This window comes from Triticum aestivum, chromosome 1A, assembly GCF_018294505.1.
Source record: "Triticum aestivum cultivar Chinese Spring chromosome 1A, IWGSC CS RefSeq v2.1, whole genome shotgun sequence".
Classification (NCBI taxonomy): Eukaryota; Viridiplantae; Streptophyta; class Magnoliopsida; order Poales; family Poaceae; genus Triticum; species Triticum aestivum.
In genome coordinates this window covers 532468515-532481922 of record NC_057794.1, presented here as the reverse complement: position 1 = coordinate 532481922, position 13408 = coordinate 532468515, and the positions used below count along the sequence as shown (strand labels likewise).

The 13408-nt window shown below is 46.0% G+C and overlaps 2 protein-coding genes and 1 non-coding gene across 3 annotated transcripts; 1 reads left to right on the top strand and 2 right to left on the bottom strand.

The window, feature by feature from the left end:
- Positions 1 to 5406: 5406 nt before the first annotated feature.
- TRNAT-CGU (transfer RNA threonine (anticodon CGU)) lies at positions 5407 to 5478 on the bottom strand. Its single transcript has one exon. It is a non-coding gene; the product is annotated as a tRNA-Thr (tRNA).
- Positions 5479 to 9379: 3901 nt separating this feature from the next.
- Positions 9380 to 11467, top strand: LOC123177612 (sugar transport protein 8-like). The gene is made up of 3 exons (XM_044591278.1): positions 9380 to 9588; positions 9692 to 10647; positions 10745 to 11467. The coding sequence occupies exons 1-3, from the start codon at positions 9450 to 9452 to the stop codon at positions 11183 to 11185; spliced, it is 1536 nt and encodes a 511-aa protein (XP_044447213.1). The 5' UTR covers positions 9380 to 9449; the 3' UTR covers positions 11186 to 11467.
- Positions 11468 to 11971: 504 nt separating this feature from the next.
- Positions 11972 to 13129, bottom strand: LOC123177481 (uncharacterized). The gene is made up of 2 exons (XM_044591221.1): positions 12968 to 13129; positions 11972 to 12638 (listed from the first exon to the last, which is right to left on the bottom strand). Exons 1-2 carry the CDS (start codon positions 12995 to 12997, stop codon positions 12231 to 12233), a joined length of 438 nt encoding a protein of 145 aa, XP_044447156.1. The 5' UTR covers positions 12998 to 13129; the 3' UTR covers positions 11972 to 12230.
- Between the last annotated feature and the right edge of the window lie 279 nt (positions 13130 to 13408).

Here is a 13408-nt window from a genome sequence, read left to right as displayed (position 1 = left end):
TGGGCATATGAATACATTCATCAATGTCACCAGTCTAAACAGGAGATTGTGCTTTTAAAGTTAGATTTTGAAAAGGCTTTTGACCTCTTGAATCACAACACCATTTTTGACATTCTGTCAGCAAGAGGTTTTGGCAGTAAGTGGATCAACTGGATCAGGCAAATCTATTCCACTGGTTACTCTTCAGTGCTACTAAATGGGGTGCCATGCAAGCAATTCCTTTGTAAGCAAGGTGTCAGACAAGGAGATCCTCTGTCTCCTCTTATTTTCGTGCTAGCTGCGGACTTATTGCAATCCATGTTGAATGAAGCCTTAGCACATCAGCTTATCCAAGCTCCTCTACAACTCCAATCTTGCACCACCTTCCTTGTGATACAATATGCAGATGATACTCTTCTGGTTTTACCTGCCTTACTTGTTCAGTTACAACATGTGAAGAATATTTTGCTCCACTATGCTGCTTACACTGGTTTAAAGGTCAACTATGATAAGTCCACTCTGATCTCAATCAACACCCCTGTTCTCAAGATGCAAGAGCTCTCCCATCTCTTGGGCTGTCAAATTGGTCATTTCCCTCTGCCTTATTTGGGTTTACCATTGGGTCTGACTAAACCCAGAGTTGAGGATTACTCACCTCTACTCAAAAGAATTGCCTCCAGACTGTCAGGTTGTAACACCTTACTATCCACTAGAGATAAGCTCACTTTGGTCAAATCTGTCTTCTCCAGTATGCCTACCTTCTTCATGTCCACTCTCATGATACCCAAGTCATTAGTCAATCAGATCAACTCTTACTTAAAACTCTGCCTTTGGAGGAAATTTGGGTCACAGGACAGAGGTATGGCCATGATTGCCTGGGACAAAGCATGTCTTCCCAAATCACATGGAGGTCTGGGTGTTCTTAATATTGAAACTCATAATCAAGCCCTACTACTGAAGTATCTACATAAATTCATGAACAGGGAGGACATACTTTGGGTAAAGATTATCTGGGAATCTTATTACACTCAGTAGCTTCCTGATGGCAGAGCAGTTGGGTCTTTCTGGTGGAGAGCTGTCCTCAAACTGCTTCCTATTTATAAAAAACACTCTCTATGTGAGCCTGGCTCTGGGAGTACCATTGCTTTTTGGAAAGACAAATGGGCAGGTCCAGATTTGCAACACAGCCACCCTCAACTGGCATCTTACTGCATAAACATGGACATGTCATTGCTTCAAGTTCTGGATCTACCAAACATTGAAGAGATCTTTCAGTTACCCCTGTCCACACAAGCATACCAACAGCTCCTGCAGATTCAGAATCAACTTCTAGATAGAAGTCAATTTCAGGCAGAGATAAATGGAGCTCCCTTGGGAAAAATCAAGGTTTTTCAGTCACTAAGATGTACAAAAGCTTGATAGGACCCAGCAGTTGCCATCCAGTGTTCAAAACCTTGTGGAAAATAGCAGCCCAACTGAGGCACAAATTCTTCTTCTGATTGTTACTATATGACAGAGTTAACTCAAGGAATCTATTGAAAAGGAGATCCATGTACCTGGAAGACTATAATTGTGCCCTCTGTGCTGATCATACGGAAGAGACGTCTCTGCATCTTTTTTGGGATTGTGGTTTTGCTTGGTCTTGTTGGAATAAGGTTCTTCCGCACCGGCCTCGGGGCATTTCCAGTGTGGATGAGATCTGCATCAGATTGGAAGCATTTCCTTGTGATATAGCTCTTGATATCATTTTGGCAAGCTGTTGGAGCATTTGGCTTGTCAGAAATGACATAATATTTAGGAATGCTGCACCACACCTGAGGACCTGGGAATTCTACTTGAAAGACACACTCATGGCAGCAGTTTACAGAGCTAAACCTGGTAAAGCAGAAAAGATTAGAGACTGGATTGTAGCAAACCTCTGATTTTTGATATGTTCCCTAGACTTGGTATTGGCTAGCTTTTATTTCCTCATTTCTTGTTACTTGTACTTACCGTTTTAATATATAATATAATACCGTAGAACCATTGTTCTACGGTCCAGGCTTCAAAAAAAATGGAAGGGTCCACATCCATCGTAATGACATTGTGATGCATGAATACCAATATAGATGCTACCGATAAAAGCAATACTAGCGGAGGACATCTTTGTGATCCATATTGATACTAGTAAGGTACACGTGCATTGCATGCATGAGCTTTGGTAACCAAAGTATGACTGGATACAACATTATAGGATGCGAATATGAAACTTTGGAGTCATAAAATGCATGGTGTATATGTTGATTTAATTGTAAGAGTTCATCCCATTAAAAATCAAATTAGTTCTACAAATATTGAATACTACATGGTACAATACTACACGAAACTCATGTGAATATATCCAGCACATTTGTCTTTAGGTATCTCCTATTGTTGTTTTGAGTAGCTAGTATTGCATCTTCAAAGACAAATAGATTTTATGAACGTGTTGTTATAGCCTGGAACAAAAATCTTATAAATTAAGGTGTGAGTGGCAATTCTATTAGAAAAAAAAACGGTCGTGGTGGTGGTAGTGTGTGTTTGTGTGGGGCGGAGGTAAGTATGGAAAAGTCTACAAAAAGGTAGAAGTGTCTACGATGTGAGGTTTGCGCATATTATTCATTGCAAATTGTAAAGTAAAATAAATGGATTAGTCATTCATTTGGAAAAAAGGTTGAAAAATTAAAGTGTGAAAGATTTTGGAACAAAGGAAAGTGTTTGTGTTTTGAGGTTTGTGCATATTGTGCAGTATAAATCATAAAGTGAAAAAAGAATGGTAATTCATTTAGAAGTGAAAATATTTTCATAATTATAGTGTAGAAGATTCTAGAATGAGTATTAATGTATTTGAAGGTTTGTGCATTGTAAATCCCAAAGTAAAAACTAAGAATGACACCTCATTTATAGAAGAAGAAAAGTTTGGATAATTGAAATATAGAAGGTTCTAGAACAAAGGAGAAATGCTTCTATTTTGAGATTTGTGCATTATGCTTAAGTTCAATCATAGAATATTCTAGATTGTACATGTGGCACAATCTGATGGAGTGAACATGATATCCAATGACCAGTAGTGCTCGGCTTTGCCACCTCTGCACCGTTGGATTGGCTTCATCCAGCGACAGACATTCAAAGTTATTCACATACTATGTAGGGGTATATATATACATACTGTTGTGAAATGGCATATGCACTTTGCAATGATTCATGCATCACATTCGCTAAACTTCAACAAGGTGATCTCACCTCACTGTCTGGGACATGAGCAATAAACAGAAAGAGCAGTTAAAAAAAGAATATTACAGAAAAGAAAAAAATAAGTAAAGGATTTTCATAGGAAATACTCCCTCCGTCCCGTAATATAAGACACTTTTTGACACCACGCTGGTGTTAAAAAACGTCTTACATTAAGAGAGGGAGGGAGTACATTTTTAGCCCCCGGTGAGGATCGAACTCATGACCTTTTCCTTATGAAGGGAACCTTCAACAAGGTGATCTTACCCCACCGTGTGGGACACGAGCAAGAAACAAAAAGAGCAGTTAAAAAAGAATATTACAGAAAGAAAGAAAAGGTTTTAATAAAAACATTTTTAGTCCCGTAATATAAGACACTTTTTGACACCACGCTAGTGTTAAAAAATGGCTTACATTATGAGATGAAGGAAATACATTTTTAGCCCCCGGTGAGGATCGAACTCATGACCTTTCCCTTATGAAGGGAACCTTCAACAAGGTGATCTTACCCCACCGCGTGGGACACGAGCAAGAAACAAAAAGAGCAGTTAAAAAAAGAATATTACAGAAAGAAAGAAAAGGGTTTTAATAAAAAACATTTTTAGCCCCGTAATATAAGACACTTTTTGACACCACGCTAGTGTTAAAAAACGTCTTACATTATGAGACGGAGGGAGTACATTTTTAGCCCCGGTGAGGATGGAACTCATGACCTTTCCCTTATGAAGGGAACCTTCAACAAGGTGATCTTACCCCACCGTGTGGGACACGAGCAAGAAACAAAAAGAGCAGTTAAAAAAAGAATATTACAGAAAGAAAGAAAAGGGTTTTAATAAAAAAAATACAAAAAGGAAAAAAACAAGTAAAGGATTTTCATAGGAAATACTCCCTCCGTCTCGTAATATAAGACACTTTTTGACACCACGCTAGTGTTAAAAAACGTCTTACATTATGAGACGGAGGGAGTACATTTTTAGCCCCGGTGAGGATCGAACTCATGACCTTTCCCTTATGAAGGGAACCTTCAACAAGGTGATCTTACCCCACCGTGTGGGACACGAGCAATAAACAAAAAGAGCAGTTAAAAAAAGAATATTACAGAAAGAAAGAAAACGGTTTTAATAAAAAACATTTTTAGTCCCGTAATATAAGACACTTTTTGACACCACGCTAGTGTTAAAAAACGTCTTACATTATGAGATGGAGGGAGTACATTTTTAGCCCCCGGTGAGGATCGAACTCATGACCTTTCCCTTATGAAGGGAACCTTCAACAAGGTGACCTTACCCCACCGTGTGGGACACGAGCAAGAAACAAAAAGAGCAGTTAAAAAAAATATTACAGAAAGAAAGAAAAGGGTTTTAATAAAAAAGAATATTACAGAAAGGAAAAAAACAAGTAAAGGATTTTCACAGGAAATACTCCCTCCGTCCCGTAATATAAGACACTTTTTAACACCACACTAGTGTTAAAAAATGTCTTATATTATGAGACGGAGGGAATACATTTTTAGCCACGGTGAGGATCAAACTCATGACATTTCCCTTATGAAGGGAACCTTCAACAAGGTGATCTTACCCCACCGTGTGGGACACGAGCAACAAACAAAAAAAGCAGTTAAAAAAAGAATATTGCAGAAAGAAAGAAAAGGGTTTTAATAAAAAAACATTTTAGGTGATCTTACCCCACCGTGTGGGACACGAGCAAGAAACAAAAAGAGCAATTAAAAAAAGAATATTACAAAAAGAAAGAAAAGGGTTTTAATAAAAAAGAATATTACAGAAAGGAAAAAAACAAGTAAAGGATTTTCACAGGAAATACTCCCTCCGTCCCGTAATATAAGACACTTTTTAACACCACACTAGTGTTAAAAAATGTCTTATATTATGAGACGGAGGGAATACATTTTTAGCCACGGTGAGGATCAAACTCATGACATTTCCCTTATGAAGGGAACCTTCAACAAGGTGATCTTACCCCACCGTGTGGGACACGAGCAACAAACAAAAAAAGCAGTTAAAAAAAGAATATTGCAGAAAGAAAGAAAAGGGTTTTAATAAAAAAACATTTTAGGTGATCTTACCCCACCGTGTGGGACACGAGCAAGAAACAAAAAGAGCAATTAAAAAAAGAATATTACAAAAAGAAAGAAAAGGGTTTTAAATAAAAAAACATTTTAGCCCCCGGTGAGGATCGAACTCACGACCTTTCCCTTACGAAGGGAACGCACTACCACTATGCTACGGAGGCGTTCTGTGCAATATTTGTTATGTCGTTTTCCTTTATCAGTAGACAGAAATCAAATGGCCGCCGGACAGAAGTTTCTCCTCCTCGGCATACCTGATAGGCCAAAGTTAGCTAGAATAAGCTGGCTCATTTCTGCGACGTCGGCGCCTCATCCGTGAATGCCTTCTAAGCTGCCGGACAGAAGTTGTGTGCCGATCCGCAGTTACTCTGAATGAACCTTCATAATAGATCAGATCTGGGTCCTTTCCGCAAAAAGAAAATGCAGTGAGGGCTTGTTCTGGAGTTTGGTTTGCGCGATATCTGTGGGTCAACAAACTGAACGAAAGTTCAGAGGTGCACAACTTGAGATCAACAGACCAGTTACAGCCTGATCTTGTGTCGCATGTACATGCATGCCACGAGACGCCACCACATCTTTCTGTTTACTTATCGCCTGCGTGGTGCGCCGAACCGTAAGCGTTATTTATGCAGCGGCAGTGAAATGCGTTGGCACTTTGAACTTAACCTGCACTCTCTGAACTTCTTGCTGATCTGTTTAGTTGGATCCAGCGGCAGTTTTGGAGTAGTACCCAAATTCAGACTTCTTCAAAACTGCATAGATGCACTGACAGACAGATCAGCAAGAAGAACCAATGATGAACATCTCATTCAGTGATCCAGTAAGTGTCATCTGACATGCTAATTAGGGCATGTACAAATGATTGATAAGATAGTCTTATCTTAAATTTTGCATGTAATTTAGAGATGACAAAGAAAAATGTCTACAATGGGTCATCTTTTAGCCTTATCTTCAATAACTAGCAATTCCTAAAAATGTGGTGAGACATATTGTGCTAAGAGATCATCTCTTGTCTTATCTTAAATAAGAGAAGACAAGCCTTCTCTTATGAATTCTCTCCTCCACCTCATCATTTATCCTACGTGGCATTCCTAAGATAGCACCATTGTATATGCCCTTATGTACACGCTGAACTTAAGCCGACAACTTATATTCATATAAAGTTCGACTACATCTAGAGCTGAGACGGAGACCACTAGGTCGACCGGTGTGCATGTCCCGTTCCCTTCCTATTGTTTATGTTTGCATATCGCCCGGTGTCGACTCTTCAGCCGATAGCATCTTCAGTTTGTGCAAATAACGGCACAAAGTCATGTTGGCAGGACAATGAAAAAAAATCCTCGTGATGTTCGCTCCTGAAATGAAGGGAAAAACCAGCTGCTCTTGGCCCCGAAAGAAAAATAGGTTGTGTCTGGAAAATATGTCCATATATACTTTAAAGTTTTCATGTATCAGAAAAAATATTGAATTAAGAAATAATCATGCATGACTAGATTTAATATTCCGTTACTTCACAATCATTGTCCATGTAACATCCACCACCACCCAAAAAAACAGAAATGAGAAATGGACAAAGGAAGGAAAAAAAACATAAGGAAAAAGAAGCCAAAAGAATGTCAACGAAAAAACCAACCGAGAAAAATTGAGAAGCAAAGAGCCACAACAAACCAGCAGAACCTGGCGATATAGAACCACTCCTAGTGTCGAGCTATCAGAACTGGGCTGGCCTAGAGGCGTGTGGGTGTTATAGAGGTAACTTGACGCAAAATATAAAAATATAAAAACTTGACGCATGTTGCGTAGGATAAGATATGTCACGCCCCTCTGTCTAGGCAAAAGGGGCGTTGTTGGTTCATAATATCAGCACATCCCTTGATAGGGATTTTCATGGAACCGAGTACGCGTAGATGATCAGACTGGGTGCAGATGAAATAAGGATTTGTCGGCAACCAAGTCCATCAAGTAGTTACTGTATTAGCAAAACTTCATCCTATGTGGATTCAACTCCAAAGAAGAGTATTGTTATAGTATTATGCCCTAGAGGAGGATATGATCCTGCAAGATTTCAACGGACGAAGCTATGAATGGATCACTGACATGATATGAGGCATTAATCGGCAACAAGTTAATTTAAGGTCTGTTTGGGACTGCTTCACTCCACTAAATCAGCTCCACACCATCAAATCCACTTTTGGGTAATCCTCCTTTTCGAAAAAAAATCAAATCCACTTTTAAGCAATTCCACCCACGAGTTCTAGCTCCACCAGAGAGCAGTTTATCCTATTTGGCTTTCCAGCTAGCACCAGCTTCATGAATGAGAAAAAATGGCGGGAAGGGTCTATTGGGGCATGTGTGACATGGGCAAATAACGAAGGAGTATCCACTTACCGGTGGCCGGCGGTGTTACGGCCCCAGGTACCTCACCTTGTCGGTTACTGGTCCAAGTAGGTCGGCCCGAGCCCCCCCCCCCCCCCCCCCCCCCCCCGCCCGCCCCCAGGTTGGTTACACCATGGGCCATAAGGCAGCCCATGGTCCCTCCAGGAGAAAGACTCTGGAAGCCTTGCCCTTGAAGACAAGGAAGACGGAGTCGTGGAGGACTCCTCTCCACAACGTAACCGACTTGGAATCATGTAAACCTAGGGCCTTGGTATCTTATACAAGCTGGAGATGCGCTTGTCGATAGAGCATGTACACCCAATGGCAACATACACAGAGTAAGAGTAGGATTTTACCTCTATCGGAGGGCCTGAACCGGGCTAAGCTCGTATCCTTGTTTCCTCTCTGACCTAGTCACCACGTTGGCATACCTTACCGAGGGATCTACCAGGATCATCTCCGACAGTGCTAGTGGTGGGTAATTTTCTGCCAACTCCACGTGGACTTTTTGAACAAGAAGTTTTTGAAGCACACGATGGAGGCACAACACTGCTCCTGGCCACATCCACACATTCCTTACGCCCCCGCACCTCAATCAATCCTCCATGATCTGCGAAAGTCGAAACACCTTCACCGTACATGAGACCACAGTCTTGAACTACCACTGACTTGAGGCGGGGCCTCGGAGTAGAGGAAGACGAAACAATAGCTCCTCCCTGCAGTAGAAGTGGTCGCCCGCCACTAGCACTCGCACCAGGGTAGGACCCCGCCGTGGGAGTCTGCGAAGACGCCCCACAACAGTCACTCCTGACCTCCCCATCACCTCCACCTTGGTCGCACCGGCCCAAGTCTTTTGCAGCTCTAATCGTGGTTGTAAGCTCCCGAATCTAAAGGCCCGATGGCTTTCCAGGGACTACCCCTCGTCCTCCGCTTTATTTGAGCTCCAGGAGAGCCTCTCCGAAGAAATTGACCTAGGGGAAGGGAAGATCTAGCGGGGAGGGGGGCTAATTAACTTGGGTGGAAGGGGAGGGGTTGGCGGTGGTATTACCGATGATGTTGAGCTGCGGCTACGTTGCCAGCCCAGCCGCCAGTGGGGGGTCGAGACAAGTTGGCATGAGCCCAACCACCAGTGGAGGGTCGAGACGAGGTGGCATGAGCCAAGCGGTGGCTAGTAGTGCACACATTTTCTGAATTTGTTTCAGTCTTTCTGACGATGTTCGTTCAACGGCAGGAGACGTTCCCATTGATAAAGTGGTGATTATGGTGACTGTTATGTCGGCTCAGTATCTCGATGGTGTTCATAGGAGTAGGTTGCGCGTGCGTGTGTCTAAGTGTATGTACATGTACGTGAGTATCTACGTTTGCAGTGTGCCCGTGTGTTAAGAAAACAAGCAGGCACAACTTCGATTCTCCACACATGCGATCGTGGCGATTGATTCCATGGTTTTCGGATCGTGCACCGCTAGGACAGGGGGCGGGCGAGCGGTTCTGCGGCAATCGGTGGCTCCTAATCCACTTTTAACGCCAGCGTGACTGACCAGAGAGCGAGCACACACGGTTTACATTCCATGTTTTGTGCGGATCAAATCTGACCAGGCGCATCTGTTATAACCGAGTCAGCACTCTCGTTTACCCCTCCCTTATCCAACCGCATGCATGCATCTGCATATATATACACTCCAGCTGATCCTTCTCTTTTATCCACTCACGGCCATACTTCAGTTGGTTACTCGGCCAGAGAGAGATACAGATCATCGACATGGCAGTGGGGTTCGTCGCTGCAGACGGCAAGACTGGCCACCGGCAGTTCAAAGGGAAAATCACATGGTACGTTTGGATCTGTGGCATCATCGCCGCCACCTGCGGGCTGATGTTCGGCTACGACATTGGTATCTCAGGTATGTACGAGCTCGTCCCGTGATCTGATTTGGTGTGGAGAATGGCAAACATGGCGGCGCGTGGGGTTGATGACATTGATGACGCTGGTGCATGCATGAGCAGGGGGTGTGACGGCCATGGACGACTTCCTGGTGCGGTTCTTCCCGACGGTGTACGCGCGGAAGCACCGCGCCAAGGAGAACAACTACTGCAAGTTCGACGACCAGCGGCTGCAGCTCTTCACGTCGTCGCTCTACCTGGCCGCGCTCGTCACCAGCCTCGGGGCGTCCTTGGCGTGCACGCGCTTCGGCCGCAAGCGCACCATGCAGGCCGCCTCCGTCTTCTTCCTCATCGGCGCCGGGCTCTGCGCGGGCGCCGTCAACATCGCCATGCTCATCATCGGCCGCATCTCCCTCGGCATCGGCGTCGGCTTCGGCAACCAGGCGGCGCCGCTCTTCCTCTCCGAGATCGCGCCGGCGCACATCCGCGGGGCGCTCAACATCCTCTTCCAGCTCAACGTCACCATCGGGATCCTCGTCGCCAACATCGTCAACTACTACACGTCCAACATCCACCCGGTCGGCTGGAGATACTCGCTCGGCGGTGCGGCGGTCCCGGCGGCGATACTGTTCCTCGGGTCGCTCGTCATCACCGAGACGCCGACGAGCCTCGTGGAGCGCGGGCACCGCGTGGCCGGCCGTGCCATGCTGGAGAGGATCCGCGGCACTAAGGAGGTGGACGAAGAGTTCGACGAGATCAACTCCGCGTGCGAGACGGCGGCCGCCTTGTGCGCGGAGGAGAAGCCGTTCCGGCGGCTCAGGCGCCGGGAGAGCCGGCCGCCGCTGGTGATCGCCATCCTCATGCAGGTGTTCCAGCAGTTCACGGGCATCAACGCCATCATGTTCTACGCGCCGGTGCTGTTCCAGACCATGGGCTTCGAGAGCAACGCCTCCCTCCTCTCCGCCGTCGTGACCGGCGGCGTCAACGTCATCTCCACACTGGTGTCCATCATCCTCGTCGACAAGATCGGCCGCCGCAAGCTACTCCTCGAGGCCTGCGTCCAAATGCTCATCGCCCAGGTCCGTCCACTAACTAATCAATCACCTGAAAATCCCACGTCATTCACATCTGAAGCCCATCTGAAATTATGACGATGGATGATCCGTTGCCCTGCAGGTGACGGTGGGAGGGATCATGTGGGTGCAAGTGAAAGACAACAACAACCCTAGCCACTCGTGGGCGCTGGCCATCGTGGTGCTGATATGCGTCTACGTGTCGAGCTTCGCGTGGTCGTGGGGCCCCATGGGGTGGCTCATCCCGTCGGAGACGTTCCCGCTGGCGACGCGGACGGCGGGGTTCTCCTGCGCGGTGAGCGCCAACATGTTCTTCACCTTCGTCATCGCGCAGGCGTTCCTGTCCATGATGTGCACCATGCGGGCCTTCATCTTCTTCTTCTTCGCCATCTGCATCGTCATCATGGGGCTCTTCGTCCTCACGCTGCTGCCGGAGACCAAGGGCGTGCCCATCGACGAGATGGCCGACAGGGTGTGGCGGCGGCACTGGTTCTGGAAGAGGTTCTTCGGCGACGCCGATGAGGCCAGGATTAATAACTGCTAGCCGGCTGATGATGACGATAATGGCTGTGTCAAGTGAAGTCCCACAAGCCTTGCTTCCAAGCGACATCACGAAAACTGAGCACCTTTTTTAATTTTATTTTTGATTCGACGAGAAGTGATGAACAGTGTGTGATGTGGCATACTGACTAGAGTAGGTACATAGCAATTCAAAACGGAAATCCTAAAAATCCGACATCAGATTTTAGGCATGGCAAATCGAAAGTTTTCATGCCAATTTATGTTGTCGCAGGAATAGCAATTTTCTACTCCCTTCGTTCCTAAATATTTGTCTTTCTAGAGGTTTCAACAAACGACTACATACGGAGCAAAATGAGTGAATCTATACTCTAAAATATGTCTATATACATCCGTATGTGATAACCATTTGAAATCTCTAAAAAGACAAATATTTAGGAACGGAGGGAATAGTTAAAAAATGAGCTAAGCCGGATTTTTCATGCTCGCCTGCAAATTTGTCATCGTCGGCAAACATAAATGAAAATATGTTTAATTTGACATTACCATTGAAAACAGGGTATGGCTAGATCTCAGTCGACTACGATTTAACCAGAGAGAAAAAAAAATTGAATAAAAAATACACGGATCTCAATGCAAAATCTTACGGATATAGCAAAGTCTCAATAAACTTAGCAAGACAGTTTAAAATATCTCTTGTCACATGCACTGACAGTTCAGTTGATCATAGAGAGCCATGAGACATACAAATCTTCAGTAAACATCTGCTCATCTGAAGACATTTTCTACTTATAGTTTGTCCAACGTCAAATATTGTTATTTGTATCCGGTAGACCCGGGCCACACGTACATTAATTCAGTTACATCTCACTGCCAGCATGCACATGTGCATACGGTGCATGGATAACATATCATGCGTAAATCACGTTAATAATAAGTACTATCATCTGAAATCACAAAGACATGCAAGATCAAATTAACACTGCAGGCGAGGCATGCTTGCATGCATGCATGTATTGGTCGATCGATCTGTATTCTGTAGTTAGGGTTGGGGACCTGTTTGCTGATCGTCAGACGTAGCGCAGGGCGCAGCTGGTGGCGCGGCCGGCGCCGCAGCAGGCGGCGTCGGAGGAACTGATCCCGCCGGCGGCGGTGCATGTGCCTGCTGATCCGGTGGCGCCGCGGTGCTGGCAGCTCTTGCGGGCGATGTCGCGCATGGAGCTGGCGAGGGACAGCTTGGGGTTGAGGCGGACGGTGGAGTTGAAGCGCTGGCAGAGCGCGGCCGTGGCGTCGACGGCGGCGGCCATGGCGAGGTCGGGGTCCCGCTGCTGGCGCTCCTTGACGGCCTCGGCGCACAGCCCGCACACCCACTTGCCGTGGAAGTGCGCCCGGACGCGGCCGATGTAGGTGGGCGTGCACTCCTCCGCGATCCCGCAGCACTCGCACTGCACGCTCCGCGCCTCCCCCACCACCTCGCCCTGCACACGCATCGCCGTACGTACGTAGGTGCCGTCAGATGTTATCGCCATGCATGTCATGATCAAATTCGCGTACACAGAGAAGTATCGTACTGCAGTGCAGGTGCATCCATGCATGCATGCATGCATCGATCCATGCAACACAAACGCACACGCTAACTGACTAACACAGCGACTATTTCATGGCAGTAAAAATACAAATTAATTAACACCCCGGTAACTACTAGTTACACACAAACACAAAGATCAATCCATGAATATATGCTACCGGTAGACAGGATTGAACCACGCACGTTTAAGATGAGAGAGATCATTGGTTAGTTAGTTACCTCAACGGGTCTAGCCAGGCGCCAAGGCATCGCGGCGAAGGGAGTCGCTAGCAGAGCAGTACTCTGGAACCTTCCTTCCTTGTGAAGCCAATCACCTCCGGTATATGACCTTCTAACTAAGTGGTTAGCTATCGAGATCGATCACCTGCGTGCGTCTGTGACTCTCTGTTCACATGCCAGTACATAGCTACCCTGTAGGCCGGCCCTATTTATAGGCACGGGGCGTACGCTAGCCGGCCCCCTGCCCGCGCACACAGTAACAACTCCACCACCACCACACCATAGGTCACAAGAAAAACGCCGCCCTTGATCGAGATCATGCGTGGCTGGTTTTCCGGCGGACGCCAAAGGCCGGCCGAAGGGGGGCGAACCGGCCGGCCGGCCGGCTAGCTGGGCCGACCCACCAAATGTCCAGGTAAAAAGCAGCCCGCCATGAAAATA

Coding starts and splice junctions, on each gene's coding strand:
- LOC123177612 (XM_044591278.1), top strand. CDS start 9,450: ATGGCAGTGGGGTTCGTCGCTGCAGACGGCAAGACTGGCCACCGGCAG. Junction 9,589..9,691: donor CTACGACATTGGTATCTCAG/GTATGTACGAGC, acceptor ATGCATGAGCAG/GGGGTGTGACGGCCATGGAC. Junction 10,648..10,744: donor TCCAAATGCTCATCGCCCAG/GTCCGTCCACTA, acceptor GTTGCCCTGCAG/GTGACGGTGGGAGGGATCAT.
- LOC123177481 (XM_044591221.1), bottom strand. CDS start 12,997: ATGCCTTGGCGCCTGGCTAGACCCGTTGAG. Junction 12,639..12,967: donor GCCTGGCTAGACCCGTTGAG/GTAACTAACTAA, acceptor ATGCGTGTGCAG/GGCGAGGTGGTGGGGGAGGC.